Raw genomic sequence first — 27,591 nt, 5'->3', positions numbered from 1 at the left:
TCTCTTTTTATTCTTTATTTTACAGTTCACAATTAGAAACCTACTGATAAATTACACAGTTCACCCTCCTGTTCGGGGTTTTTAAATGCCTCAGAGTCGTGCTGCCAATCCCTTCTCATCCCAGGAAGGTGGCTCAAGGTGCCACCAGGTTACACAAGGCAGAGCGGCCAAACAACCCGCAACAAACCCCTCCACAGGCCGCGCTTCACGTGGGAAGTTAATGGGCAGCAGGAATTATCCCCTAAAAACACATCTGAAATGGAAAAATATACTGGATATCATTTCAAGGTTACTTTATAGACTTGCAAATGTTACAAATGTTCTTGGGGAAGAAAAACCCAAACTTCCAGGGCTGCAGGTCAGCCAGGTTGTATTTGCAGGGAGCAACTACCCAGACTGGCCCTTTTTCCAGGCCTTACATTTTAAGCAATTCTCTCTGAAGCCTCCTTTTGCAGAGCAGAAAGCTAAGTTAGGTCCCTCCTCAGCCACGCATTTCAACATCTGCTTAACTTTGTACACAGTTGCAGCCACCAATTCAGATGTTTCACCAGTGGTACCCACATCCCTGCTCATATTTTTTCTGCTCAGAAGTTCCTCATTTCTCAACTTGTTTTTTTGGCCTCCAACTCCTAGTGCAACCATCTCCTCTTTAAAAAGATGGCACATACTGCACAGCGAATCTGCTGAATTTCAACAGGCTCCTGCAAAAGAAACCCTACGGAAAACACTGGGAGTTTTCATATCAAGTCTAGCTGAACATCACAGGGACATTATAAAAAAGCACAGTAGTGCCTGAACCTTCCTTAGCCAAGTGCCTCCGAATTGAGGATCACAGTGGCACGGAGACTGAAGAGCTTTTCCAGCTGGCGCAGGCTCTCTGCTGCAGTGAGGATCGCTGGCTGCGTGCAGACCTGGACTGGCCGCTCCTTGCGGGACACCATCTAGCCCAATGCTGGGGGTGAAACCCAGCTCCGTCCAAAGAACCCACACAAAGCCACCGCCTCGGCAAGGTGGAAGAGGGCAGTGCATTACAGTGGTGCGAAACTGCACCACAGGGTATGAACGTCACTCACAGTAAGTTAGAAAGCCAAATCCAGAGATGAGGCTATGTGTACTTGCCAGTAGAAACTGGTGACTGATGAGGAATGGACAGAACACACCATGAGCATGTATTTATAAAGAGGAAAAAAAGGGGCAAATTGCATTTGTTTTGCCATTACAAAGGAATATTTTACCATTTTTCTCCTTGTATCCTTCCACAGTAGCTCACCTTTGGCACAAGGAATTCTATGTATCACAAGATTTAATTAATAATAATACTTCATATCAACACTCAGCACTTACATAGCGCTTCTCATATTCAAAGTGCTTTACAAAAGTTTGTGAGTCCTCACAACACCCCTGTGAGGTAGGTAAGTATTATTATCCCCATTTTACAGATGGGGAAACTGAGGCAGAGAGGTAAAGTGACTTGCCCAAGGCTTTACAGGGAGTTGAAACTCATGATGTAGTGGCCCAGTGCTGGTCTCCCTTATGGTGGTGTAACACAGATGAACTCCCACAGAGCTATACTGGTGTAAGCAAAACAATCCAACCCAAGTTTCTCTGGCTCCCAATCCTCCGCTCCAATCAACTGACCATACCTACTCCACCTAAACCAACGGTTTGCCTTCCGAAACACTACAGAAAGTCCAGAGTGCAGCAGGAGCAAGTCTGCAATCTTAAGGCAACATATACTTTAACAGCTCCATAGCTCTGCAGCAGAGACTACACACAGATGTGTTTCTGCCACACTGCAAGAGTCTTAAGACAACTCAAGTTGTCTCCAGCTCTGCATGTATCAGCTTTGAGGCTGATTCTCTTCTCCCTCAAGTTAGAATAAATCCAGAGCGAAACAATGGGGCTGCACCAGCGTAGAACTAGTATGAGATCTGAACCAGACCTTTTACCTGCTGCTTCATAGGCAAATGCCCCTACTAATATCTTTTCATTTTGGACAGCTTCGGCATGGTTCATTTCACTCTCTCTCTCTCCGAGTTTGTATCTCTGCATATAAACAAACTTTCAACATTTCCAGCTCATCAGCACCAGCATTTAAACAGCACCATACATCTTTCTAAGACCGATCAATATTTCCAGAAAAGTGTCAATGCATGCAAATATCACATACAAAAACATCAAGAGTGCTGGGAGATGATACCAAGGATAGAGGTGATCACAAGACAGAACACATTTAGTTTTTATTAAAAATACCAAACAACTCACTCTTACTGTAACTATGCCACTTAGGTGATCATTCTAACCTGCAGAAGTACAGGTACTTTTCCTCCAACTATTTACCTACCTACCTAGAAAGAAAGAGAAATAGCAAGCACACACATTTATACTTCCTCAAACTTGGCAGGCATAATTCATGTGAATGGGAAAGGAGTGTTTGGGGAGGTGGGTGAGATTGTACACTGGTTTAGGGCAGTGGAGTATAAAAGAAGTAGAAAATATCACATGCATCATTACCATCAGTAGTCAATGTGATGAAAATAAACCCAAAATTTAGATGGATTCATGCATGACATCCACTGAAAATCTCAAACCCTAAGCACACTGAAGCTGGCGGACATTTTGTGCCACTTCACCTATGTCCAGACACAGCATCAGCAAATAAGATCAAACAAACCTTGAAAAGAAAGCAAAAGGAAGAATAAACCAGCCTGGAGACAACAATCTTCCACAAACCACTTCCCTGCATTATTTTCAAATACATTTTACTCTTAAGCAGTTTCAGAAAGAAGTGGGGGAGAAAGAGACCCACTACGATTTCTTTTTAAACTGGCTCAGCACCAGCACCAGCTCAGAGAGAGGGAGAGAAAAAGAATTCTTCAAACATGATCCTTGGTACTTGATTAAAATGTTGCTAGCCAGCCAACAAAACCCTAAATTGCCAGAGGGTTTGAAGTGGAGTGGATACAGGGTGCTGCTCATGGTCCTCTTCATTTGCTATGATATCTGCTCCGTGGGCCTCATCTGTATATCTCCAATCTAGAAGAGACCAACACAGGATTTTACCAGAGCACTGAAGTCCATTTTAAATCCTGCACTGGGCACTTCCATGCTGCACCGTTACAATGGCAAGCTGCACATGAAGAAAGTTTCCGTGACCAGAAATGAGCCTGCTTAACCGAGATATTAAAAATAAATTCAGGTGAATGTGACTGCTCTGCCTTTAGCGGAAGGAATAAAAGCACAAACATGCACAGAAAAGAGTGCAAGATGACACTGATTATACATAAACTCTCATGGTTCAAGTCTTTAGTTTGGTCCTGCTCACAGCGGGTCAAGCAGAAGCACTGCTTGATCGGCCACGGGCAGGACTTTTTATCCTCTTAAGACAAGAAGGCCAGCTATCACTACTGATCCGATGTCAAGACGGCCACATCTTGCTCCAGAGGTGCAGAGTTCACTCAAGGGGCTGCTAAACCCCTCATGATCAAAGTTTGCTTTTGCAACAGGAACTTTTATGTTGCATATACTAAACTTTGACACTGCTTCTGCCTCCTCCTGGCTCCAGCTCAGAGCTGGTCACTTATTTCTTGTTTCACAGGAGGGAAGTCCCGCTGGCAGCACAAGCACCTCACACCACCCTTGGGGAGGTGCACAGCACTTGGCAGGATCAGGCCCAACATGTTATCCAACAACTGGCAGAACCTGACCCAGCTGCAAGACTGTCAGCAAGTCTCAGACGGTGCCATCCAAAAAAAGAGCAAAACATGCCTATATCCCTCCTGTTCCCCCTGCCTCGCGCAGTCCTTCTCCGGGGTCAGAGCAGCCTTTGCTGGATCCGCAGGGCTGCGAGCAGCCCAAGCAGCGCAATCCTATAGCTGCCATAAGGGAAGTGTAAACAAACGTGATCACTGCTAATCCCCAGCCCAGGCTTTGCTAAACACACACCTGACACAGCGGCCATAACGCTGATTAGCAAATGTCAGGGCAGCAATTACCCACTCTGCCTTCAGCCACCCACAGCAGTCCTCCAACCCAACCACAGCCTACCTGTACGTGAGGTGGGGCACTGAGGACATATATGACAGCGTTAGCCATATCTTCAGCTTTGAGACACTGGAAAGACAGGAAAGAGATTCTCAGTCAAAGGGCACCTCAAGTTAACCACAAGATTGCTCCTTTCCTAGCCATCAATAATGAGTTTCGACAGTGTCACTGGGGCATGTCAAAAAGATGCAAGCAAGCAGGAAAAAAAGAAGCCATTAAAAATTTAACAAAGGCCATGTCTGGTGCTGATAGTTCTCCATTTGCTGTGAATAATCTTATTACTGGCACAGTAATTCTGCCAGGTCAGGCATTGCCATCCTTATCAAAAATTCCCAGAAAAGCACAAGAAATCTTGTGCTAGCCACCTGCAAGACAACATGCTCTCACATTTCTCCTTGTGTAGGCATGTTTGCTTACATATCTTCTCTTCAATAAAGAAGTCACAGCCTGCCAAATGCCAAAGCTGACTGATATTTATTTACAGGAACATCAGAATAAAAGGAAAAATACAGGGAGTAGGAAACTGAACCTGAATGAAAAATCTACATAGCGTGTAAGTATCAGTGCAAAATCTGAGGTTTGAGTGCTGAGACTTTGGGGATGCTGATTACATCCTGGAAAGCACTGGGCACTCTGCAGAACTAGTTCCTTGTGCTACTAGCCAGGAGAGAGTGTTAAAACCATAATCAGAGCCACTTCCCTCTGTTTCCATTTCTCCATGTCCTACCCGAATGCTCTCATAGGTTGCAGCAGCTCTCTCGGGGTCATTATCATGAAGTTTAAAAGCAAATCCTGTTTCCACCAGTCCTGGAGATATACACTGGAAAAAAGCAGAGCACATCCTAATAGGATTTGTAATTCTCCTTCAATAAAAGAATAAAAGAAAAGGAGAGAAAACTTTTTAGCACTGAAAAGGCCAAAAAAACCCCCAGTCCCCTTTCTATTGTTTTCCCTCTCCACCCTTTTTCTAGGGGAATAGTTTAAGACAGCAGACTTTGCCTTAATGACTGTTGTGGCAAGTACCTCTGGGAAACCGCTGATGGGTACTTCCCTCTTCATGTCCCAAAGGGACAGAGAAGCAGAGAAAATGATGGAAAAGCTTGCAATACAAATTAACGTCTGGACACCTCACTTCTGAGATTCAAGTCCTGAATGAGAGCAAACAGCCCAGCTGACTGCCTCCCTCTGCTGTCATGAGCCCCCCTCGCTCCCCAACAAGGAACTGCCCACTTTGTGCACCCAAAAAGTTTATTCCCTGAGGCAGCTCATCGCTGCTATGCCTTCTGCACCTGTCTCTCTCTGCCTGGGAAAGAGAGGTGGCCAGGGACAGTTGGCCACAGGACTTGAACATTCCCAGTGTGCTGAGCACTATTTTTGTGTTTCCTTGCCTGTTTTCCAAAGGGAAAACCTCTGCCTCATAAAGCCTGCCAGCTCTCTACCACCCACAAAAGCAGGACAGCAGAAGAGAGCCCACAGTACTCACTGTAGCTCGTATATGAGTCTTTGCTTCTCTGAGTTCTTGCCTTAGCCCCTCCGTGAGGGCTGTAACTGCATACTTGGTGGCACTGTAAAAATGCACCACCGACTGTGGCACGACGCTGTGGCCATTCATGCTGAGAAGAGAGCAGAAAGGAAAGTGCTGAGAGGTGGGGGAGCAAGCAGAGTCCTGAGAAGGAACCAACAGGATATTCAAACCACCGTAACGAACACAGAAAGAGACACTGAGATGGTGGCTATGTGAGGAATTCTCCTCTCCTGCAGGAAACGCACACCACCAGAGGTTCCTCTCGACACAGTTGTTTTCTGGAGCTGGTCAAGAACTTTCAATCTTCAGCCCTACACCATTGCAAGTGGTTGGCATTATCCTTTTCTCCCCGGTTCAGCCTTTCTTGCATTTAGACCAGCAGAGGTTAAAAAACAGTGGTTTGAAAATCAACCACTGCAATCCTTGGAAAACCCTTTCTTGGGCACCATCAGCCCACTCCAAGGTCAAAGCACCACTGCTTAAATCCTCACCGCAAGGCGGGGAGGAGGAGGCCCACATGGCTGATCCCACATTCCCCCCTGCATACCTGTTAATGTTAATAATATGCCCATCATCGATGTTTCTCTCTTTCATGGACTGGTAGGCCTCTCGGGTGCAGATGCTCACAGCCATCACATTGACCTGAGGGAAGAGAAAAGAAGAAGCAACTAAGACCAGCAGCGCTGCCTGGCACCCTTTGACTTGCCCCCCACACGCCCAAAGCTGCGGATGCAGGTTCCAGTCCCCGACCCGCAGCAATTCCTGCAAACACCAACAGAGGGAAATGCACATACGCACACTGCACGCCTGCTGCACACCCCACATCACGCTGCGACCAAGCTCAGGGCTGCAGTCACAAGGGGTTTGGGCAGGGGAGGCACAGATACCCAGTTTTGTGAGACAGCCTTGGTCTCTGCCAGAAATTAATGGACTTAATTGTTTTACGGGCAAGTGTGAGGGTAGAGTGCAATGTAAGGGAGAGCGAACCCACTTCCCCACAGTCAGCACTCTGTCCAGGAGACAAAGTTGTTTATTTTGTACAGCACTGAGCACACTGGTGTTTGGGCAGCTGATAGGGACACTAACAGCAGGTAATTAGGTCAGTTAGTTAACGAGGAAATCCCCAGATATTGCCTGTCAGAGCGCCAGGCACTCAGAGGCACTGCAAACCACACAGCCAGCAAAGAGCCTCCCGTGCACAAATGAAGCCAAAGATCACATTGTGCCATGGGGAAGGCCAGAGCAGGTAAGTAACCCTGCAGATACGAAAGCCACCAGTCTGTCACCCTGTCCGCTGACATTTTCCTCAGCCCTAACTGGATAAGCCAAGGAAGAAAGGATATGGCAACTTATCCAGTCCTTTAGCACAGGATCCAGAGCTTTCCAGGCTCTTGCTCTTTGGACCAGCACTGCCCAGCACACTGTTGCTTGGTTAAACTCAGTCATATCACCTCTGCAATGTGCCATCGTTAATGTGCAGATGCCTTGAGCATTTGCTGACCATAAAACACAGAGTCAAAGTTTCCAGGAAGACAGAGATATGGAAATTCCCCCACCTGGAATACAAAGCACCCAGAGGTGTGTGCAAGACTGATGAGCAAGCTGTCTCAGCAGCAGTGCTAACTGCTCAAGTTTATAGTGGTTTAGACTTGGAAAAGTGGGTGAATGGTAGAAGGTGTCTGCTGAAGCCCTCTAGAAAGGATGTAACACCGTTTCAAGGCAAGACACACTGCCAGGTGTCCTACCTAATGGCATGTCACTTTGCTAACTAAATGAGCAGGCCAGACAGGTCTAAAAACACCACTGTCAACTAAATATTCAGGAAGAACTAAATTTCTGATGAATCAGAAGTCAGGTGCAACTATAAATGGGAGGAGCAGCAGGAACAAGGCCATGTGGACAGCGAGCAAAGGATACGAGAGGGCTGGCTATCTATCATTACTGTGAAACTTATAAACAAGAATGGGGCAGGCTAACTATGACTTGCTAGCACAAAAGGACATGCAAGAGAGGAACATTAGTTTGGAGACCAGAAAGTAAGAGGCAAAAAGGGATGGATTTGGGAGATGTAATTACTGAGCAGCACACAAAGGACGAGCTGGGTCAGCTGAAGGATCTTCGGTCACTGCTTTTGTCTCGGTCGTTATTTCCTATTCATTACTAGAGGCCATGCTTGTGAGTTTTTGTCTTGGTGATAGATAAATAGCATGCTTGTCTGATCTCGGGGTACCCAGGCAACACAACAAGTTGAGTCATCATCCTCATCCAAGCGCACTTTGGTTGAGCACACAGTCACTGCCGGATATCTCGGTGATCATACCTGGAACTACAGAGATAATTCCCCGGCACCAGGTTGAAGATTTACCTTGGCTGTGCAAGGAAGAAAGTTAGCAGGCATGTCAGCAGAAGCAGCACCTCAGCATTGGAGCAAAGCCCAGAGCAGGCAGGGCGTGGAAGGCTTCTGGATTTTACAGTAAGGTGGTCAAGGAAAGCAGGAGTAACCCGCTCCAGTCTGATACACTAACCAAGTGAGGAGCCAGTCCTTTCAGATATGGATACAGGCAACTTTTAGTATAAAAAGCCTTCATGACGAGCAACATCCCTGCTTTCCTTCCTGCCCCAAGACGCCCTGAACCCATCAGGCACCACATCTTTAGTGCAGTCGCTCCCTGATTCTACTCCATCTCCGTAGGCCACTAGAGGGTAACATCGGCCTAAAGCCTGAGAGCCTGAGAGCCGGCTCCAACGCTGTGATTCATGCTGAGCAATGCTTCCTTGCGTGGGTAGAATTACAACATTTTGACTACTACTGGCAAAGCAAGATACTAATCAACAGCCACATGGGAAAGTCCAGAGCCTGTACAGTAGGACACCGTGGTACAACAAAACAACTGGCTGGAAGGCGACTGAGCTGGGATTGCCTCGCTGCCTTTTCCTGAGAGCACCCACAGGATTTTTGGGTGAAATCCCATTTCAAAACACGGAAAAGGCACTTGGGAACCTAAAAATGTGCCTGGAAAATGAGCAAGGCTTAGGGCTGTATCGCTTTGAGAAACAATCTAAAGGCTGTTGTTAACAAATATCCACGCAAGACATTTTTCAGCCTCGTTCCTATTTTAAGAACAAAAGGTTCAAAGGTCCCTTAGCAAAGATGGCCAACACATCTGCGCTCTGCCTTTGCACAGCACACTGCACAAGGCAGCAGGTCTGTGACTGCTGCGTGTGTGTGCTAATGCAACAGAAACAATGAAGGCACATTTTCTAGTAATTAATGAGTTCCAATTGCCAGGTTGGGAGAACATAAAAGATCGTGTTCCTGGAAGCACTGAGCATCTCACTTCCCAGAATCAGCCTTTTCTAAGGTATCAAAATGAGTATCCCAGCTCCTAAGCATATATAAAAATGCAGGTTACGGAAAACATATCTCTGCACAGATGGTATATAAAAGCAAGAAGAACAGAGCCTTGCTGGTCAATGAATAATGCCAAGAAGAGTCAAACCCATTTAGTGTCTAGAGGAGGGAGAGAATGTGTGCCGCAGTCCTTTGTGCCCTGAACAGTGCAAATGGAAAGTTCAGCTTGAATTCCTAGCTGTAAAGGTCAGTAGGTAAAACATGAAGGAGCTGTTCAAATCCCAGAGCCTGGAGTCAGTGTGTACACAGCACCCAGCCCCGGCTACTCCCGCTTGGATCAGGGACGGCTGGAGGACTTTGCTCCAGCCTCATGTCAAGCACAACCTCACAAACAAGTAGAGAGAAAAGGGGGGAAGCTGCGAACCAAAAGATGATGGGCTTAGAACCTGCCTGCGATAACACGCTCCCTCCTGCATACACACCAAATTTACTGGCTGGCAACACTGGGCTCTGCGCTGCTGTAAAACAACGGAGACACAATTCCTAACATATGACTCCTGCAGCCCAGGGAGAAGCAGCTCCCCCCTTGGGAATAAATACCAGACAATAAGGAACTGGAACATTAAAAAAGAGGAGGAATAAGTAAATGATAACATGGTTTCGACTGTTGGATGTATAGCAAGAGATTTTATGGAATAGGTATACTGAGAGGGGAGCCTGGAAGGAGACAGAGCCTCAAAGCTCATAAAAAATGCATGGAAACAAAAATCAATTTACCAAAAAGAAAAAAATGCCTTTAATTTAAGGCCCTAATGCCTGCTAAATCGATAGATCAATGGCTGTTTAGAAACTTTTCCTGTCTTGCAGCCCAGAAGTACACTGAAACTCTCCAACAGCATCTCAAATCGGTGCTGCTCTCTAACACCTTTCTCCAAGTGACCTTTGGAAGAAGCCTCCCTGCTCCCGCTCAGCTCTGCAAAGCCCAGTGGCCCATGAAAGGTGCTGGCAACCTTCCGCCGTCCTGACCCTCCAAGAGCTTCAGAGCATGGAGGAGAAATAGGCCTGGTGAGTGTTTCCCTGGGGCTGGCGTGCCACAGCGGGGAGAGCTGTCACTGCAGATCCCTCCTCAAACCCCACTGCCACGCCGGTGCTTGCACAACCACAGCATGCTTGGAGAGCGAGATTCCCAAGCAGGGAGGTTGCTGCCACAAAACGGGGGCACACAGCAAAGGGAAAAACCCTGAGCTATTTCTACTGCTTCCCAGCAGGCTAAAAAGCAAAGCCCAGGCTTGTCAGGCTGCCTAGGCTGAGGTGGGTGAAGCGCTTGGCTCTATAGTGTCCCAGGGCTTCACCTTTGCATTAAAGGTACAAGTGTTACTCAATTACACACAAGTCAAGAGCAAACCCACCAGCTGCTGGGAAGCTGGTCAGAGGAAAAAAATCTGCCAGTATAGGAAGAAAGCTTGGGTGTGTCTCAGTCTGTTCCTAGTGCTGCAACAGCGTTTTTGCCAAGCAATGACAGCAGATATAGCTGTACAGATCACCTCTGGGAATAAAACATGTCCCCAGCCTGGTTTCCTAATGCTGCTCTTGTAGAGTCACCACCTTGCCTCTCCTCCCACCCCATCTGTCACCCCGAATCAGCTCCAAAGGGTGCACACAGCAGCACCCGCAAGGAGGGGAATGCCACAGGCTCCCAAACTTTGAGCCACCGTGAATACCAACACTGGAGTGTTTCACACAAGACGATCCCTGTTCCAAAATTTTTCTCCCTAAAAGTGGCAGAAGGTGAGATAAAGAGAGCACTCCCAGCTGAGCAGCCAGGGAAAGGAGCACAGAGAGGGGAAGAGCCTTCAGCTGGCAAAAGCCATGTGTGTCCCACCCACCTGCCCACCCTACAAAGAACAAAAGGTCAGAAGAACAAAGACAAACGAGCACAAGGGACACGCAGCATCCACAGAGGCATCCACACAAGATGCGATCACAGTGACCAGGACAAGGAGTTTACAAGGTGCAGGCGACCCGCAGGGCCAGGCTTGCAGCGAGACAACCCTTGGAAGTGCCCTGCTTTATACCAGCTCAGCCTCAGCTACACTTCACTTAATTTTATTTAAAGACTCCATGGCAACCAGGGACTGGAAGATGTGGCTGTGCAGTGACCCAGGCTGGGCAACCCACAAAAGCCCGGCTGGGCAGACAAAGCGGAGCTGAGCTCGCTTTGGCTGCAGTCACAGCAGCCAGCAGACCGGCCAAAATCCTAACAAGAACTTAATTAGCCAGGATACGGCAGTTCTTGCCCCGGCAGCAGGAGTCTGAGGCCTCGATGCGCCTCTCTGTTTTGCTTTACACAGTCCCTGAAACTACCGCTGGATGAACAGACACCAGCTGCCACAGGAGCCCACAGATCCTGTCTGACTCCACTGTCAGACGTAGAGGCCCCAAGCCTACAGCTTCGAGCAGCTTTTCAAATAGACATATCTTTTCCTTCACTAGGACAAGCTCCCATAGCTGCTGGAGGTGCAACAAGACTTACTCAAAGCCATGAGTTTGACTCCTGTTCCTATGAAGATAATGCTTTCACGTGCAAAAGTACAGGAGGGGAAAATCACCTTGGTGAAAAGCTCCTGTTTCCGCATCTCACCGGCCAGAGCTGCAGGAAGGCCAGTACAACAGGGCTGTTGCCAGGGCACGCAAACTGGCCTGGGGTCCCAGAGCTGTGGCTACCACTGCTATGTGCAGAAAAGGGCCATCACATAATGACAAAAGATGGTGAAGTCCCAAAAAGATGCACAGCAGCACCTCAGGACAGCAAGACCCAGGGAGAAGCGCTGCTAGTAAATGGCATGGACCATTTGCACAAACTCCCAGTTCAGCATATGAAATTGCCTCATTCATATCCAGCTCTAACCAGATTATGGGCAGAAAATTAAGCTATAAAGACAAAAAGCATTACAGCTTTTTAAGCTAAAAAGAATCTGCCCATTTTACAACCCACTGCTACAACTAACAGGATTAGCTACAAAAGCCAGCGCTTGGCATTCAATTTCCTATTTTACTGAAGAAAAAAAAAAGTGAGGCTCATCACCCTTTAGAAAGCCATAGAGCTAAAGGAAAAAATGCTGCTGAAGGTATTGAGTGTTTTCATACTCCAAGCTGAAGGCATGTGGCTCAGCAGTGCATGATCTCTTTCCACTTCCCAATCAGCAAACCCAGGCCATGTCAGAGCCAGATGGGAAGCAGGTCCTCAGCTCTGCACATGTGAAATAAGTAGATGGGGACAATGCTGCTGGTGGCCAGAAGAAATAAAAATCTAGCACAGTTCCCCCTCTCCCAGTGGCACTACTCACGTCTATCATCGTCCGCCAGCCCTCCGTTTTCCCTGAGAGCAGGGGCTCCGGGCGAGCCAGCCCCGCGTTGTTGATGCAGACATCAACTCCTTGATGAAGGGTCTTGATGGCAGAGAACATCGACAGGATCTCTTCTTCGTTGGAGAGATCGCATTTGTACGGGATGAGGGTCCCCGGATAGCCGGCACTCTGGCATTCAGCTGCCAATTTCTAGGGAATAGAAAAGAAGGAAGAAAACAACCATTGGCCTCCTCTCCTCATGGAGTAGCTTATCCAGCCATTTGCTTAAAAACACACCCCAGGGCTAACAAAACACGGCAGGCTTCCCGGTGAGCCTGTCTTAAAAGCAGGCACTAGGGAAGAATAATTGTAAATGCTAATTAAGAAAAAAGAAATATCGATATACATGAGAGTCTGAGCGCTTTGGCCTTTAAGTTATTAAACTTGAGGACACACTCCATGCTCATCCATCACCCCAGGCAATGCAGGTTGAGGTGAGCAGGTGTTGGCAAAATAAAAATATATACTGCCGTAGCACCAGGCTGCAAGTCTGCCACACTGCTGCGCAGATAAAAGACGTGGCAATCGCATGCCTGACAATTCCTCGTTAGGCATTACCAACAATTATTCCAAGCATCCAGATCTTTTATCAGACTAGATGATATAAAGCAAATGAAAGGCCAAGAGCTGCTGCTGGCCGCCTGCGTTAATGATGCGGCAGCCACCGCGCCAAATCCTCTGGAGGATGCCCTTTACCCCCTGATGCTAATGAGAAGCAGCATCTCATCTCTGATGTGTCATATTAGCGACAGTGACAGCTTCCAGCGTGAGGCGAGAGCCACGTGATGTCTGGTTTCTGTGGAGAGATGGACTCTGGCTACAAACGTCCACCAAATCACTCGAACGCCATCGCCCGCGGCGGTTTCACCAACGTGACATTTCAGCGGGTGCAATAAAGCTCTCCTCCTGCCAGAGGCAGCTTTCCCGCTCCTCCCGGCTCCTCCCTGCATACCAAGGGCTGCAATTCACAGTCGTTTATAAAAAGAGGAGCGAGGCCCAGCACAGGAGTTGCCTGGCTGGAAGCGGAGGACGCTGGACGGTGATTGCACATGAAGGTGGCCGTGGAACAGCCCGGCCCCAGCCGAGCTCGGAGCAGAGCGCCTGCCCTGGAGCTCACCCAGCCTCGGCCAGAAACAAGGATGCAGGGAAGCTGGGGCACCAGCCACGGTACCCAGAAGCCCCTGAAACACCACTGGGAAGCTCACACCAGAGGGAAGTTGACTTTTTTTTGCTTGCTCTGAGGTACAGCATCACCTCCCAGACTGGCCCAGCCCCCTCCTGGCCCTCCAGGAGGATGCATGGAGAAATTGCCACATTTTGGAGAAGGCAGATGCTGAAACCAGCCCCACCATGTGTACCGACATGGGGAAGAGCCTGGAGAGCCACGCTGGCCTTAGACACGCTCGCTCTCATGAAAGCGGGAGTGACAAACCAGAGCATAGAAGGTGTCTTTCTCCCAGGGGAAGCTAGCAAGCCCCGGGGTCCCCTGCCCCTTTCATTTAGCAGAGTTGGCCTTTTGGCAGCTGCTGCAGAGGCAGACTTGCCCCCCAAAACACCCAGCATTGGTGACATTCGCAGAGTTCGTCAGCCAGCCTGATGTCCAAATTCTGAAACAAACATTAGACCAAAGGGAAAAAACGTGGAACATAAGGGAAAGTGAAAAGAGAAGGAAAAAAAAATATATCAGAGACAGCATGGCACCTGCTCCCCTGGCACAGGCTGGCAGGAGAGCTTGTGGGGCTGCATTAATTCACCACAGGACCTGGCGAATGCCAAACCAAAGCATGGGTCCAGCTCCCATCCAGCTGGCATCCAACACATGCCATCCCACAGATCAGATGCCAGCATGCCCAGGAAACCTGCAGGTCCTGGTCCCTGAAGTTTTGTTAGAATCAGCTTTCTGCTCCCCAGCCAGCACAACACAGGATAGCCACGTGCCTTGGGAACAAGGAGGGTTGGCAACTTGGTTAGATGCCACAAAGTCCAAAAAGGTGAAAAAAATCCACCTGAAGATGTGAATTGGCTCCCAAATCCAAATCATAAAGTGTCTTCTTTGTCAGTGGCTTTTTCAGTGACCAACTTTCTCTTAGCCAAGTTTTACACAGAGCAGGGCTGAGCATCCTCACTGGGAGAGGGACAGACAAGCCAAGACCTCCAAACCCCTCTCTGCGCCCCAAGCACATTAATTTTAATTACTCTGGGGCGAGTGGCTCTGTTCAGTAAATGATTTTCAATCTTTCTCCATACATAAGACCACGGCAGAGGTGGGCCAAGTCCCTGAAGAGCAAGTTTAAGCTTTTCTGACTTGCCTTTCACAGCAATCCACAGCTTTCACAGACCACAAGCTGAAACCAGCCCCTGTCTAAGGGTCTGGTCCAGAAGCCGCTCTCCTTTCTGGGTACCGCTTCAGTCAAGGCATTGCAGTAACATAAGAATTATTATTGTTGCTCTCACAGCACCAAGCAAGAAGGGGACAGACATGCTGAGTTCAGCCCAGAGATCGATACATCCCAACAGCATCACACTCTCTGGAGAGCTCTGCTTGGGCTGAGCTAGACAATATTTCTGCCCGATGGAGAACAAAGGTGCACCTGGGACTGAATCGTACCTCTCTGTACCCTCCCGGGGCTGGTTTCACTTTGCTATACATGCAATCTTGTTGATTATGTGCTGATAATAGTAGAAAAATATATACTTTTTAAAGAGCAGAGTACACACTTGAGAAAACAGTTGGGAGAAAAATCTGCAAGAGCAGCATTTAAAAATTAAAAGCAGTATGAAGGGCTGCTGGAAGGTGCTAAACCACTCCAGAGATGGGGCCTTCTTCCTGCAAAGATACAGGAGACAAAAATGGGCAAGGAGCCCTCAACCACATTCTTCATAACCTGGCACCAAGGTGACAGCTTCAGAGCTCTCTCCATCCGACTGCCAAACTCGAGCACTCCACTAAGGGATTCATCCTATTCAGTATTTGCTCGTAAAGTACCATGGCTCACGTCTGGCACTTTTTCTTCCTAGTTCAGCAGGTTATGGCCAGAAGTATGGTCTTAATTTGCTCTTGGAAGAGGGCTGGTGTCCTGGCACCTCCTGAAATTGCCAGGCTGTGTTTAGTTTGCTTGAACGAGAGCTAGGTTGAGTTATCTTTCCAGTGGTGCCTTCAATTTTCACTGCTGGTGTCAGTGCTCGTCACTAGTAAAGCAGGGTGCTGCCTTTCAAAGTTAGCATAATCACACTCAGAAAGGAAAAACAGGGCACCCGTTGCAACCGGAGGCTGAGCATCATGGTGCATCCCAGAGCTGCGGGGAGGAAAGCTTACAGTTCATGGCAGGAACCAGTCCAGCAGAACTCAGCCCTGCTGAACTTGAATCAAGCACCGCCAATGATTTTAAAAGATGAGACACACAAGCACAAGGGATTGGGACGAATGTCCCAAAAGAGGACTCATGCCAGGAGAGCTGGCTGGAAGAAAGCAGGGCCCATCAGCATGGACGGGAAAGGACAGACAAGCTCATCTACAGCCCAGAGGGAAATGCCGTGTTTAATATCTCCATTTCCATGTTCAGCTGTCACTTTTCACTACTCGGTGAAACCTTTCACTGTTCAGTACAGCTCCTCGATGGAGGCAGACAGGGTCTAAACACCACGGGCTGCAGCACAGCAACCCAGATGAAGGAGGAGATGAAACAAGGAGTGCTCTGGACAGCAGTGGCTATTGTGGTAGAGTTGTCCATCCTGTTTTCCCAGGCAATCTCCTTAGCTTATGTCTTAGGTACACCAAGAGAAAGCTCTTTCTCACTCAGAGAAAGACTTCTCTGCCACAACTGACCAGAGAAATCAAATATCTCTCAAGATCCTTCTTTTCCTGCCTGGCGTCTCGCCGCCTCAAACGAGACTTAACACAGATCCTTTCATCTCTCAGTCTACACTTGTGTTAACAAATTCTCTTTGAAAATGAAGTGCTGAACACCATTGACATCCAGGCAGAGCTGAACGTGCCTCAACAATCTATAGATAAAGAGTCATCACAGGCTCTTCAAAGAAACATCAACTGCGGGCAAGTTTGCAAGAGAAGACTTATGTAAAGGAACTCTCTGAATTAGGGAGCTTGCAATATTTTTTCAGAGCATCCGTTAAGTCACTCAATTAATGCTCATTCCACTTTAAGCACACCACACGCACAAGGGGCGGGGGGGTGGGGGAGAAAAAAGTTGGTTCTCCAGGTTTCATTAGCAACTTGAGAGTGACCACGTAACGCAACACCAATACAGACGAGGGCCAGTGCACCTCCAGCAGCTGGGGATGGAGCTTTGAAACAAGACCTGAGCATCTCTATACCACACTGTTACCACTGGATGCTTGGAAACAGACAGCCAGGCACTATAGCTACTGGTACAAACTGGCATAATGCAACATAAATAAGAAACAGATACCCTATGCATTAAAATGTTTAACCTAGAGCCATCCACTGCCACGGATGCAAGCCCTCGCCCCTGTAATTCTGATACGCTACCCAGCATGAACACAGTACCCGGCAAGTTCTGCAATACCCATGGAAGACTAGCTTTCCACAAAGGGCATCTAAACTACTCATGTGATATAGCAAGCCAATACGGCAGTATGCACTAGATACACAGGCTGCGATGTGCCTCTTGCTTAGACACCAGTTTTTCCACTGACATCACTGTGATTTATTTCAGCTTCCAGCAGTGTTGGATGAATGCATGAGCAAATGAAAAAAAACACCTAACACCTACCTACATGTAAGAAAGACAAAGAAGAATACCTGGTCACGATGCTTACTACGTACTATTTAGTTGTCTGCTTTTAAAGGTCTAAAAGGATGCCTCACATTTATGGGACATTTTCCATATGTTAAGAATACATCAGTTCTCCCAAGAAGGGGTTAACGCTCTTTGTGCCTACGACACTTGTAAAGGGCACAGTGCCATGCATTTAGATTCAGTCTTGGTAAAATGGTTTTACAAAACTAATTGATATAAACATTTAAGGGGACTCTTAAGGGGAGGAAAAAAAGAAAAGAGTCATGTAGGGCTTTATTTGGCAAACCATCCTATTAACTTCAGACACATTTAGTTCAGAGAGATTAAAGCCAGAAGAAACGATTAGGTAATTTTTAATCTGACCTGCCATTCATCACAGGTACTTGCATCCTACTGATTTTGCTTATGCTTAAATACAAGGCTGTACCAAGAAACCAACTGGAAAGAAACCAAAGTCACCCCAATTACTTTTGCTGTCTAAAGGAAATGAAGGAGAAAAATCCTAACGAAGAGCAACACAGTTGTGAAAGAAAACTGGGGGCTTACAAATCCTTTCATTTTACTGATTGGCAACTTTGAAGCTTCTTTTAATTAAGATTTAATACCAGTGCAACAGCATAATAGAGGAAGAGATATATAGTGAATAAAGCACTAGACTGGGGTTTATTTCCATAGTGTGCTCTGTGACCACAGGCAAGATTCAGAGCTGTTTCCCTAACTGTAAAATGAAATAATCACATTGAGCCCCTTCCTAGAGCAGTCTGAATCTTTCACACTGCTCCAGAAACCCACCCACCTCTCAACACAAGCAGAGGAAAAAGCAGTCAAAACTTGGACAAAATTTAAGTCCCTGTATGTGGTTTTTTTCACCCTGTATCATCCTAAACATACTGATTTTACAGTCCTTGCAAAGACTCAGAGGTGGCATACAAAATCAGTACTTACATAATAAATAACCCAGAAAAATCAGATCTCATGCTGTGGAAGAGAAGGGAATAAAACCCTGGGGAACCTCTTGGACCTCTTTGCTGTTTATCAACTTCCAGTAGCAAGAAGCAGACTGTGGAGAGGCATCTAAGGGGTAATAGTCCCAGCCAGATAGTCGTGACCACGGTCACCGTCAGGGCGGCATGGCACAGCATGGCACGGCACGACAGCCCTCCCTCCTGCCAGATCCTCATGCCCGTGGAGCTGCCACAATTCACAATACCCACCAGAGACCATGCAAAGTTACATCTTGGCATACCCCCGGCACCAGCTCTCTGGGATGTCTCCTGGATGCTACCCAGGCTCTGGACACTGAACATCAACACGGTACCTGCCCTTCGCCCAGCAAACCCGTCCCACAGGCTCCGTAGGGGCCAAAAGCCTCTCCTGCCCATCTCCTGCCCGTGGGTGCAGCGTGGCTCAAGGAAGCCACTCCGCTGGTTTCATCCTAGGCACTGAAGCCAGACTCCCTGCTAAACAGGGGTCTCATTGAGCAGTCGTGTCTTCCCAGTACCGGTAATTGTCTTCCCAGACTGCTCCAGACTCACACCGCTTTTTTCCAAGCCCTCTCTTCTCCCTGCACATTTTCAGTAGTTAAACATCCAAGATTATGTTTTCCTAGCTCACTTATTTTTTAAATTTCAAGTGTCATACACGCGAGCCAAATCGCCCCATTTACACTGCCCTGAACGTCCCTGCTACCTTAAGGCATTCAAACAATCGCTCCTTACGTCAAAGCTGAAGGCACTTTTTTTTTTTACTGCTTGCTCAGATCACGTTGCTACAGGCTGGCGTGGGGGAGGAGGAAATACGCTGCTCCTACGATGACAGCTCATTAGAGCAATATCTCTTGCTTATTCTGAGGTATGACTATCCTAAAACAAGCATCATAGGTGCCTGCCTGCTCTTCAGCTCCAACATGCATAAAGCAGGTTCCCACGCAGCCAGGCACGTAAATGCTCTCCTTCCTCAAAGAACCCCAGTACTCAATATTACTAAGACTGAAGCTGCTGTATTGCAGCCACCTGCAGTCCCCCACCAGCCCTTGGCTGCCTTCGCAAGCAGGGTTCAAAGACCACGTAGCTCCAAGACACCCAAGTGCCTGCACACAGCAGACCCGACGCAGGTCCACATGTCGCAGGCTGGATCGCTGCCCGTTTGAGCGCAGATTTCCAAGGCAACCTGCAAACACACCACTCAGAGGGCAGAGCCGAGCCTGAGCTTCAGCCTGACACCCTCGGATCACGGCACATGCCTTCTGTGTCATCTCCACCACAGGCAAGCACACCTCCACTATGCTTAGGAAGTCGAAAAAAATTTATTTAGTTATTTTAATTAAATCAAACTCCACCTAATCTTGCAGCAGGGAAGGTCTGAGATGCCTAGCGATACCCTAAAGATCTAGGGTGTGATCTGACGTCCATGGAAACCATCAGCACGTGCCCACCCTGAAGAACATATGTTGCAACGGAGTATATCACTGTACCTTGTGGGTGAGACTCGGAAGCACTCCTGAGGACAGCCAGGACTCATTCCCAGCTCCGTCACAAGCTCACCGGGAGGCTTTCCCCCTTCCCAGCCCCAGCATCCCCACCTGCGAGACAAAGCAGCAACAGATGATGATAACCCACCGGTGAGCTCTGAGCTCCTTGCTCGGGGGCCCAGGAAAACTTGAGCATCGACTGCGGCCGCTGGGCTCCCAGAGCTTGGCCAAGCCCTACATCTCACTGCGACACAACACGCCTGTCAGCACGGCCATCTGCAAAGCACCCACCGCTGTCACCGACAGAGCCGTACCAGAACAGCAGGTCCTCGCCGTCAGACCACGAGATCAGCCTTTTCCCCTCTCAACACCTTGCAGCGCAGCCCTGGCTTTTCTCCAAAGCTCGCGGAGCTGGGTGTTTTCCCATTCTCCCCCAGCGCCATCCACACGGCACCGAGCGTTCCTGCTGCGAGGGTAGGGCAAGAGCCACGGTCCTGACACATCTCTGTCTCATCGGCTCCCATCCTGCACCTGTGTAATCCTCAACAAATCTTCTTCTGAAAAGACAGATTAACACATACTAGGAGAGGAGCGGGCCTTCCGCCACCAGCTCCCAACGCTCCCCAGTACCAAAATTCAGGTGACGAGTCCTGAATTTTAATACACCTCAGATTTACGGCCCACCGACAAGTGCAACGAAGGCTCCCGCACGCCCCAGCCCAGCCGTGGTCGGAACAAGCAGCAGCGACAGCAGGGATTACCATTTCCATCGCCGCACAGCTGCAGGTGCCACGATTAAACATCTGTACCAACGCCAACGCCACCGGACACAGCGGGCTCAGCGCCGCTCACATCTATGCCAATGCTAATCCCCAGTTAAGCTGAACAGAGCTGCAGCTGATCTGCACGAGCCTAAGAGGGAGAAAAGTCTGGCTGAAGGAGTAAGACCGCAGGTCCTCTGCTCCCGCAGCACCCTGGTCCCATTTTACCCTATAGAACCAGGGTGGGCACAAACCCACCCAGTACTGAGCAAGGCAAAATAATGATATTGAGAGCCAGGAAATTACCATTAACACTTCCCACGTGGACACTGGCAGGAGCGAGGGTTAAAGCTCGACTTTAGCACAGCCGCTACTTTCTGCGGAGCTTAAACTATTAACAAGCCCGAGGAAAACCACCATCATATTTATTCCCCAACACTGTGCCGGCTGTGTCCAGACCTCCCTGCCCCGGGACACTTTCCATAAACCCGAAACACAGGCCAGAAAGCCCCCTCCACGTCTAAACACTGCTCCCATACAGCCTTCCCACCTCCCCAGGGCAGCAGCTCCCAGGTTTTACACGGGGAAACTGAGGCACAAGACAGCTATCTGATCTGCCTTGTTACACAGCAAGGCAGAGGCAGAACAAGCACCACACCACACCTCCAAAATCCCAGGAAAGGCTCAGTTATTACTTATTTTTAGGGCTGCAAGCATGACATACCCCAGTATCGCTGCTCTGTTGCAAAGCCAAAGGGAGCAGGAAAGAAGCAGGTAAGGGGGGGCTGCTGCAACTTATTGTTTCATATGTTTTAAAAGCACGTTTTGGGGGAAAGAGGATGAATCCAACCCGTTTTAAAAGCAACCCTTCCCCCACGTGCCTCCTGAGCTTCAAGGCTGAGGAAAACCATCAGGCCAGCAAAGCATTTGTTCCCACTGCTCAGGACAGCAATTAGGGGATCTCTGTCGTATTTATCAGGAAAGGATCTGGTCAGGGACAAACGGCAATAAAAGCACCTCAGAGGCCTTGAGTACCCACCATCCCTGAGGCAAGGCCTTCGCAAAACACAAAACAAGCCTTTCCAGAGGCCAAGGAGATGCTGAAGGTCATTCATCTACATGGAGACCATGCCTTGGGATTATCCTGCCTGGAGCTGCTCCTCCTGCCTTAAAAAGTAATTCATCGGGCTACCACGCAGCCCCGCAGCTCTGCAGCCTGCATGCCGGGAGAGCAAGGGGTCCAGGGCAAGAGGAGATGGGGAGTGACGAGGTCCACGACGAGTGTTTGGGGACAGCGGCTCACCCACCTTCGGCACGGGGAGGACGGGAGTGGGTGGCCTCGGCCAGGCTGCCCAGCGGATGGGAGCCAGGCACCAAAATTCATGCCTCTCACCTTCAGCCACAAGCCCGTTGCTGTTAAGGCACAAGATTAAGACAGCGTGGGCACAGAGGGCAAAACCTGTGTTTTTGGGAATGCCCCGTGAGACTCAGCCCCAGCTGTAGGGCAGAGGGACAGACCCCACCATGGACACCCAGTACCGCAGGGACATCCACAGCTCGACCCCCCCCCCCTCCCCGACAGACACTCGCAGGGGGACGCCAAAATTTTAACCAGTTGACCTCCAAGCCATCGACATGATTTGCACGCGATGTCATTAAATTCCACATTCAGGTACTATGAAACAATTTAGCCGTTAATTAAGCGCCTTGGAGCACCGAAGGGGTCGAGAACCTCCCTTGTACCTTACGGCCAGGGCAGCAATTCGTGGAAGTGATCAGCCAGCCCGCAAACGGCTACTCGGGGTGCTCAGCTCCCGGGTGGAAGGCTTGGCTACTTCTTCCTCCTCCCACACCACCACGGCGCTGCTTGACGAAGAGAGCACTAGCCTCTTCAGAGATTGGACTGCTCGAATCTGCAATCAATAGCTCAGCTTATCAAAGGCTATTTCTTGAGCAAGATCTAACCTTGACAATGCAGTCCCTGGTTATAAATGTTACCTTTGATCAATAACTGTCACAAATGCATTAGAATTAATCGGTTAAACCTTGTATTTTAAACCACATTTATTGCTTCCTGCACAGCTCGCTCTCCGAACCCCAACAAAGAAAAAAAAAATATTTTTTTTGGAACACGACATCCACGATTAAATCTCTCCAACACCTAGAAGCAAGACATTGCCCAAGGGCCCCGATCTCCCTGCGACACAGCGGCGGGTTCCCCCACCAACATCCTGCCCCTCTGGCAGCGCAGCCAGGTCCCGCTGCTTCAGGGGATGCTCACCGGTGTCGCGGGAGCAGCCGGACGCTTTGTTATTTGGCCAGTAGCGGACCCAAGGCATTCCCATCGCAGACTGGGAGCCCAGGGCCGGCACGCTGGAGTCACACAGCTCCATACGCTCCAACCCGATGCCATAACCCTGCCAGCTCAGCTATTTCCAGCAGTGATATGAAGGACTGCAGGAGCTGTCTGACTTCCCGCACCTCTCCGGATGAGTCTTTTCCAAGTGATGAATTAACAACACTTGGAAGGCGCTGAAAAAAAACAAAATTTGAAAAAAAAAAAAAAAATCACAAAATAAGTGACTGATGCTGCTGGCTACCCTACAGCAAGGTATCAAAGCAATGAACGAGGTGCTGCCTGACCTGAAGCAGGTGGGACTGCCCCGACCATGGTTTCTCCCATCGGCAATGGCCCCGGTCACAGAGCCACAATGCCTGCACGGATCCAGTGCTCCGACACCAGGGGTGGAGGGAGAACTCCTACCAGCACTTTTGCCATTCTCTACAAATGTAGAAGTAAATATAAAAATACATGAAATTAAACTTTATTATAAAAAAGAGTGTAATACCAAGCGTCAACTGCAAACTCTTTGGAAACAGCTCCCTGTCTCGTGCCTTTCTGTGCTCCAAAAGAAAAGCACTGGAGTACCTCGATGCCTTTACCATGCCTCCGAGCCAGACCCGACATTTACCACAAACCCTCCCAAGTCTTCCCAACCCAGGGGAAGAACACTACAAGACAAAACTTATCCATCATGCTGAAAAAAAGACCAGAGAATGGTTTGCCAGCCAGGGGGGAAACGTTTTGTCCTGTGGATGGGGAAACTCTCTCCCTTTTTTGTGCTGCTGCAAGAAGTCAGACACAAAATACAAATTTCTGGAAAACATGAGGAAGAAGAAAGTTGAAGAGCCTTGTAGCAAAGCCATCAAAAGCGATAAGAGATACTCTGCCTTTTGTTTGTGCAATGGAGCGACTGTGGCTTAACGTGCTATTGCATACCAGCTAAGCTGTGGCAAGTCATTAAATCACAGCAAGTCTTCTCGCAGGCTGGAGACCCAAGTGATCAGCGAGGGGTCCCTGTGAATGTAATCATCTAATAGGGAACAGTTTCCACCAAAGCCCAGTCTTACAGGCTGCTAAAAACTCTTGGCTAATTCATTACAGCACTTACACTCGCTCCTGACTTGGAACACGTGTAGGTATGTGAACAGCAGAAAACACTCAGCCAGAACACATGCCAAAATGTCTATGACAGCTGTTAGTACCTCCTGGCATGCAAAAGTAAAATAAAGCCATTTTAATTATATTTTATTCCTCAAAGTCTGACTATTAAAGTTACTGTTGGATGACCCACACGAAGAGTCTCCACTCACAAAAGTGGCACAAGTGGGGAACGCAAGGCTGCTTACGAGCAAGGACTGCAGGAAGGTCAACGTTGGTTTAAAGGGCTAGATACAATTACGGAGGGGAAACCCAGCCACCGGAGCCTGCGTTTGCCATGCCTGCACGTATGACGATGTGATAAAAGAAAAATCAAATCCAAATTTGAAACGATACCACGAAAGTCAGCCGGAGCACTAACTCAAGGCAAGTTGAGCGCGCAGCTTTTCTACAGAGCCAGTGGATGGAAAAAAAGAAAAAGAAAAAAAAAAAGATACTTTTGCAGGTTTTGTAAGCCATTAACATTTTTATTTCAAAAGTCAAATAAAGAGCACTGGAGTCATGACACAGGTTTAATACCAAAACCACAACTTTGCAATTCCTTCATTATCCTGCCTCAAGCCCTTATCTGATTTTCCAAGAGATTAAGAAATCTTGACACAGCATTTATTGCCCGAGTTAAATTCCCCACAAGACAACATACTCTTTCAGTCACCAGTTTACAGGAGGTTATAAAACCACCATACAGAGTGGTTCCAGCCACTTTACCTTAAAATGGATGACTAGTGCATAGCATTAATGAAAACATATGCTTATGTGCTACAAAATGAGTATTGTATTCCTGGGTTTAAACTATACCATTTGCACTCTTTCCATTTCAAGCTGCCTTGATTTATTTTGGGGGTTTGCTCCCCATAAACCATTATCCACAGTGGTATCGAGCGAATTATTCAATTGTATACAGCAACAAGATTTGTCCTGCAGCAATTATGGCCGTGATGCTCTAACCTCTCCTTTATTCACATGTGACAACACCAAGCCTTCAGCTCCTTCATATTTCTCTCCTTTCGTCCCTCCGTCACTGCGCCCCAGCCCTGAACATCAGCACCGCTTTCCCCATCCCGCCCTTTACGTGTGAGCCGCTCTCCCCGAATTAGCGCATCCTTCGAACCCCCACCCTGGCTTCCTGCAAGAATGCCGTCCTCCAGCTCCCGACCAACAATGCCTTGGAAAATCAGCAGCCAGAGATAACAGATGAGTGTATTTTGTGGATAGATCTGGTTATACAATAACTAACCAAGGTAATGACATGCTCGCAGAGTGCCGATGGCACGGACCTTCCCGTTGCCTTCCTACTGCCCACAGCATCCGAAGCCCCTCCAGCAGGCAGGAGCCCCACCGGCAGCTCCCGAAATGGGGTCTGGCTTCATCACCCACCATGCCAGCCGCAGCACGGTCTTCCCTGCAAGCAATGCCAAGTCTGCTCCTCGAGATGGCTTCTTACAGCCACGTCCAAAGTCCCAAGTCCCAGTAGGAGCTCAATAGTCTGAAGCCTGAACATCTTCCTCCTTTTTTTTTTTTTTTAAAGGAAAAAACCACAAAGTGAAGCTCCTGGAGGAAAGCTTAGTTATCACAAACAACTCTGCTCTGAAGGCATGGCAGGAGTCAGTAAGAAGCCTCATCTGTGCCAACACAAGCATCCCTGGCAGCCAGCCCAAGGTGATGGACCTGTTCCCGGAGCGACCCTGGACCACCTCGTGCTTCACCACCTTCCCTTCCCTGAGCGAGCAGCACCTCTGGGATTTTCTTCTTCTTTACAGAAACATGCTTCACAATAAATAAAACCAGAATAGCAACGGAGCAAAACACAGTCCGGACACCTACCAAAACAAATGACCGTGCAAACACAATTCAGCCCTTAGAGAGGACAGGAGAAAGAATGAAGCAGGGACAAACATTAGCTGTGGGGTTGAACACAAGTTTTTGAAACACGACAGTAACAAGAGACTTGGAAGACAGACAGCATTGCTCAGTACATGGGCATACCACACAAGCCCATATAGCACCTATATAAAACACGATTGCGTTTTGTGCAGATTCAAATAAAAAGGCAAAGCCTTTAAAAGACTGTTCTTTCTTAAATCCATACTGTATTTTAGCCAGAAAAGTTTCAGAAAGGAAGGCTTTCAGGCTTTAGAAAGGAAGGAAACTCCTGTGTGGCACTGAAGGTTCCACTGATTTTCTTTACCAAATAAAATCAAAAGATTTCAAAAGAAAATCCAAAGAACGGACAATATTGGAAACGGCAATATTGGAAATGGCTTTTCTGTCATTTTTTGGAGAGGAATGTGAAACAACGGCATCCTTTACAGCATCCTTTACCAGGTACCGTGAGGCTACAACAGCCTCATGAAGCCAGGCTATGGAAGTACATTAAACACCATCAGCCACACGTGGGAAATCGTTTGGAGAGCTCGGCTTTCCCTGTAAACCGCAGTATCAAAATGTCGGGAAGTCCAAAGTTAGAAGCAAGCCCCAAAGGACAGTTAACTAAGTCACACGGGTGTGTTTTCTCCTCTCTGCAAGAGGTGTCCTTCTGATTCACGATGAAGAACGGAAAAAGTTTTGTTTCTTCCGAGCATTTCTTTATTTAACCCCACTTCTCAGCAACACCAGCAACGTCAAGCCTTGTTTTCCATGATGTTTTTGGACAATTCATTCTTGGTGTGGTCAACTGTGCATAGGGAGTCCTTATCACCTTTGCTAAGGAAATACAAACACTGGATGTTCGTATAAATCTCCTTTGGCTCGGCAGGCACCAAACAACCAACATGACAACCTTTAAGCTGTCTGACTGTAACTTTTTTCCTCCCTCACAGGAAACTTCTTGAAAAGTAGCTAGGCTTTAGCTTGTGCCGTTGTGAGGTAAACCCTACAAATGCATCCAACTACAAAAAAGGAACCCAGAGAAACTATTTCTTTTAAGCATCTTTATTTTTAAGCCAAGGTCGTGAGGTTTTTGACTTAGCTCTAGAGACACTCGTCCTAGGGGTAAACAGCACGTTAAGGACTGAAACCCTCTTTTAACCTTAACTCCTAAAAGGGTCCCAACTCCAGAAGGCCAGTGTTCAGACATTGGAAAGCGAGCGGGGTTTAACATGCCCTTAAACGTTTCGCAGCCAAGACCCACAGCCCACCGCAGGGCCAGGCACCCAGATGCTATTTTAAACCTCGATAAGAGGAAGCTCAAAAAAAAAACCCCAACAAACCCAAAACCAAACCGCCTCAAAACTGAATCTGCTCCTCGAGCAACTTCCAACCGACCGTCCCTGCTCCTCCGAGCCGGGAAAAACCCCACAGGGCCCCCCGGGAAGGCGCCCACCCGGGGAAGCCCCCACGCACCAGCCGGAGCCGGCTCTTCCCCGTAGCAGGGGGCCGAGAACCGGGCCGGCAGCCCGGCCCTCGCGGAGGCGGGGACCGAGGCGGGACCCCGCAGGGAACCGGTCCCGGTACAACCCGGGGAGGCTCCGGCCACCGGTCACCGCCCGGAGCGGGGCTGAACCGACCGGCGGCACCCGGCCCGGCCCGCCGCCGCCTCACGCAGCCCCCGCGGGCCCGGCCCCAACCCCGGTACCTCGATCTTGTCGACGCTACGAGCGCACCCCACCACCTTCATGCCGTGCTGCACCAGAGCCCGCGCCACGGCCGCCCCGATGCCCACGGAGGCGCCGGTAACCAGCGCGACGCGCCCGGTCCAGCGCTCCATGGCCCCGGCCCGGCCCCGCCGCCGCCGCCGCGCACAATGCGCC

General features: G+C 48.7%; 1 protein-coding gene across 2 annotated transcripts; it reads right to left on the bottom strand.

Annotated features, from left to right (window-relative positions):
- DHRS11 (dehydrogenase/reductase 11) lies at positions 1 to 27,591 on the bottom strand. 2 transcript variants are annotated; one of them, XM_075032985.1, is made up of 7 exons: positions 27,417 to 27,591; positions 12,269 to 12,478; positions 6,117 to 6,211; positions 5,528 to 5,657; positions 4,772 to 4,864; positions 4,048 to 4,113; positions 1 to 3,036 (listed from the first exon to the last, which is right to left on the bottom strand). In XM_075032985.1, the coding sequence occupies exons 1-7, from the start codon at positions 27,546 to 27,548 to the stop codon at positions 2,995 to 2,997; spliced, it is 768 nt and encodes a 255-aa protein (XP_074889086.1). In that variant the 5' UTR covers positions 27,549 to 27,591; the 3' UTR covers positions 1 to 2,994. The 2 variants fall into 2 exon arrangements, with proteins under 2 accessions (XP_074889086.1, XP_074889084.1); XM_075032983.1 differs by lacking the exons at positions 1 to 3,036; positions 4,048 to 4,113 and having other exon boundaries at positions 4,142 to 4,864.

The sequence above is a fragment of the Buteo buteo genome, chromosome 7, assembly GCF_964188355.1.
Source record: "Buteo buteo chromosome 7, bButBut1.hap1.1, whole genome shotgun sequence".
NCBI classification, from domain to species: Eukaryota; Metazoa; Chordata; class Aves; order Accipitriformes; family Accipitridae; genus Buteo; species Buteo buteo.
The sequence above is the reverse complement of the archived record's forward strand: the minus strand, read 5'-3'. Positions and strand labels throughout refer to the sequence as shown.

Excerpts from the sequence above, each read along its gene's own strand:
- DHRS11 (XM_075032983.1), bottom strand. The coding sequence starts at position 27,548 with ATGGAGCGCTGGACCGGGCGCGTCGCGCTGGTTACCGGCGCCTCCGTG. Across the intron at positions 5,658-6,116 it reads CATATTATTAACATTAACAG|CATGAATGGCCACAGCGTCG; the intron begins GTATGCAGGGGG and ends CTCTCTTCTCAG. Across the intron at positions 4,865-5,527 it reads AGACTCATATACGAGCTACA|TGTATATCTCCAGGACTGGT; the intron begins GTGAGTACTGTG and ends GCTTTTTTCCAG.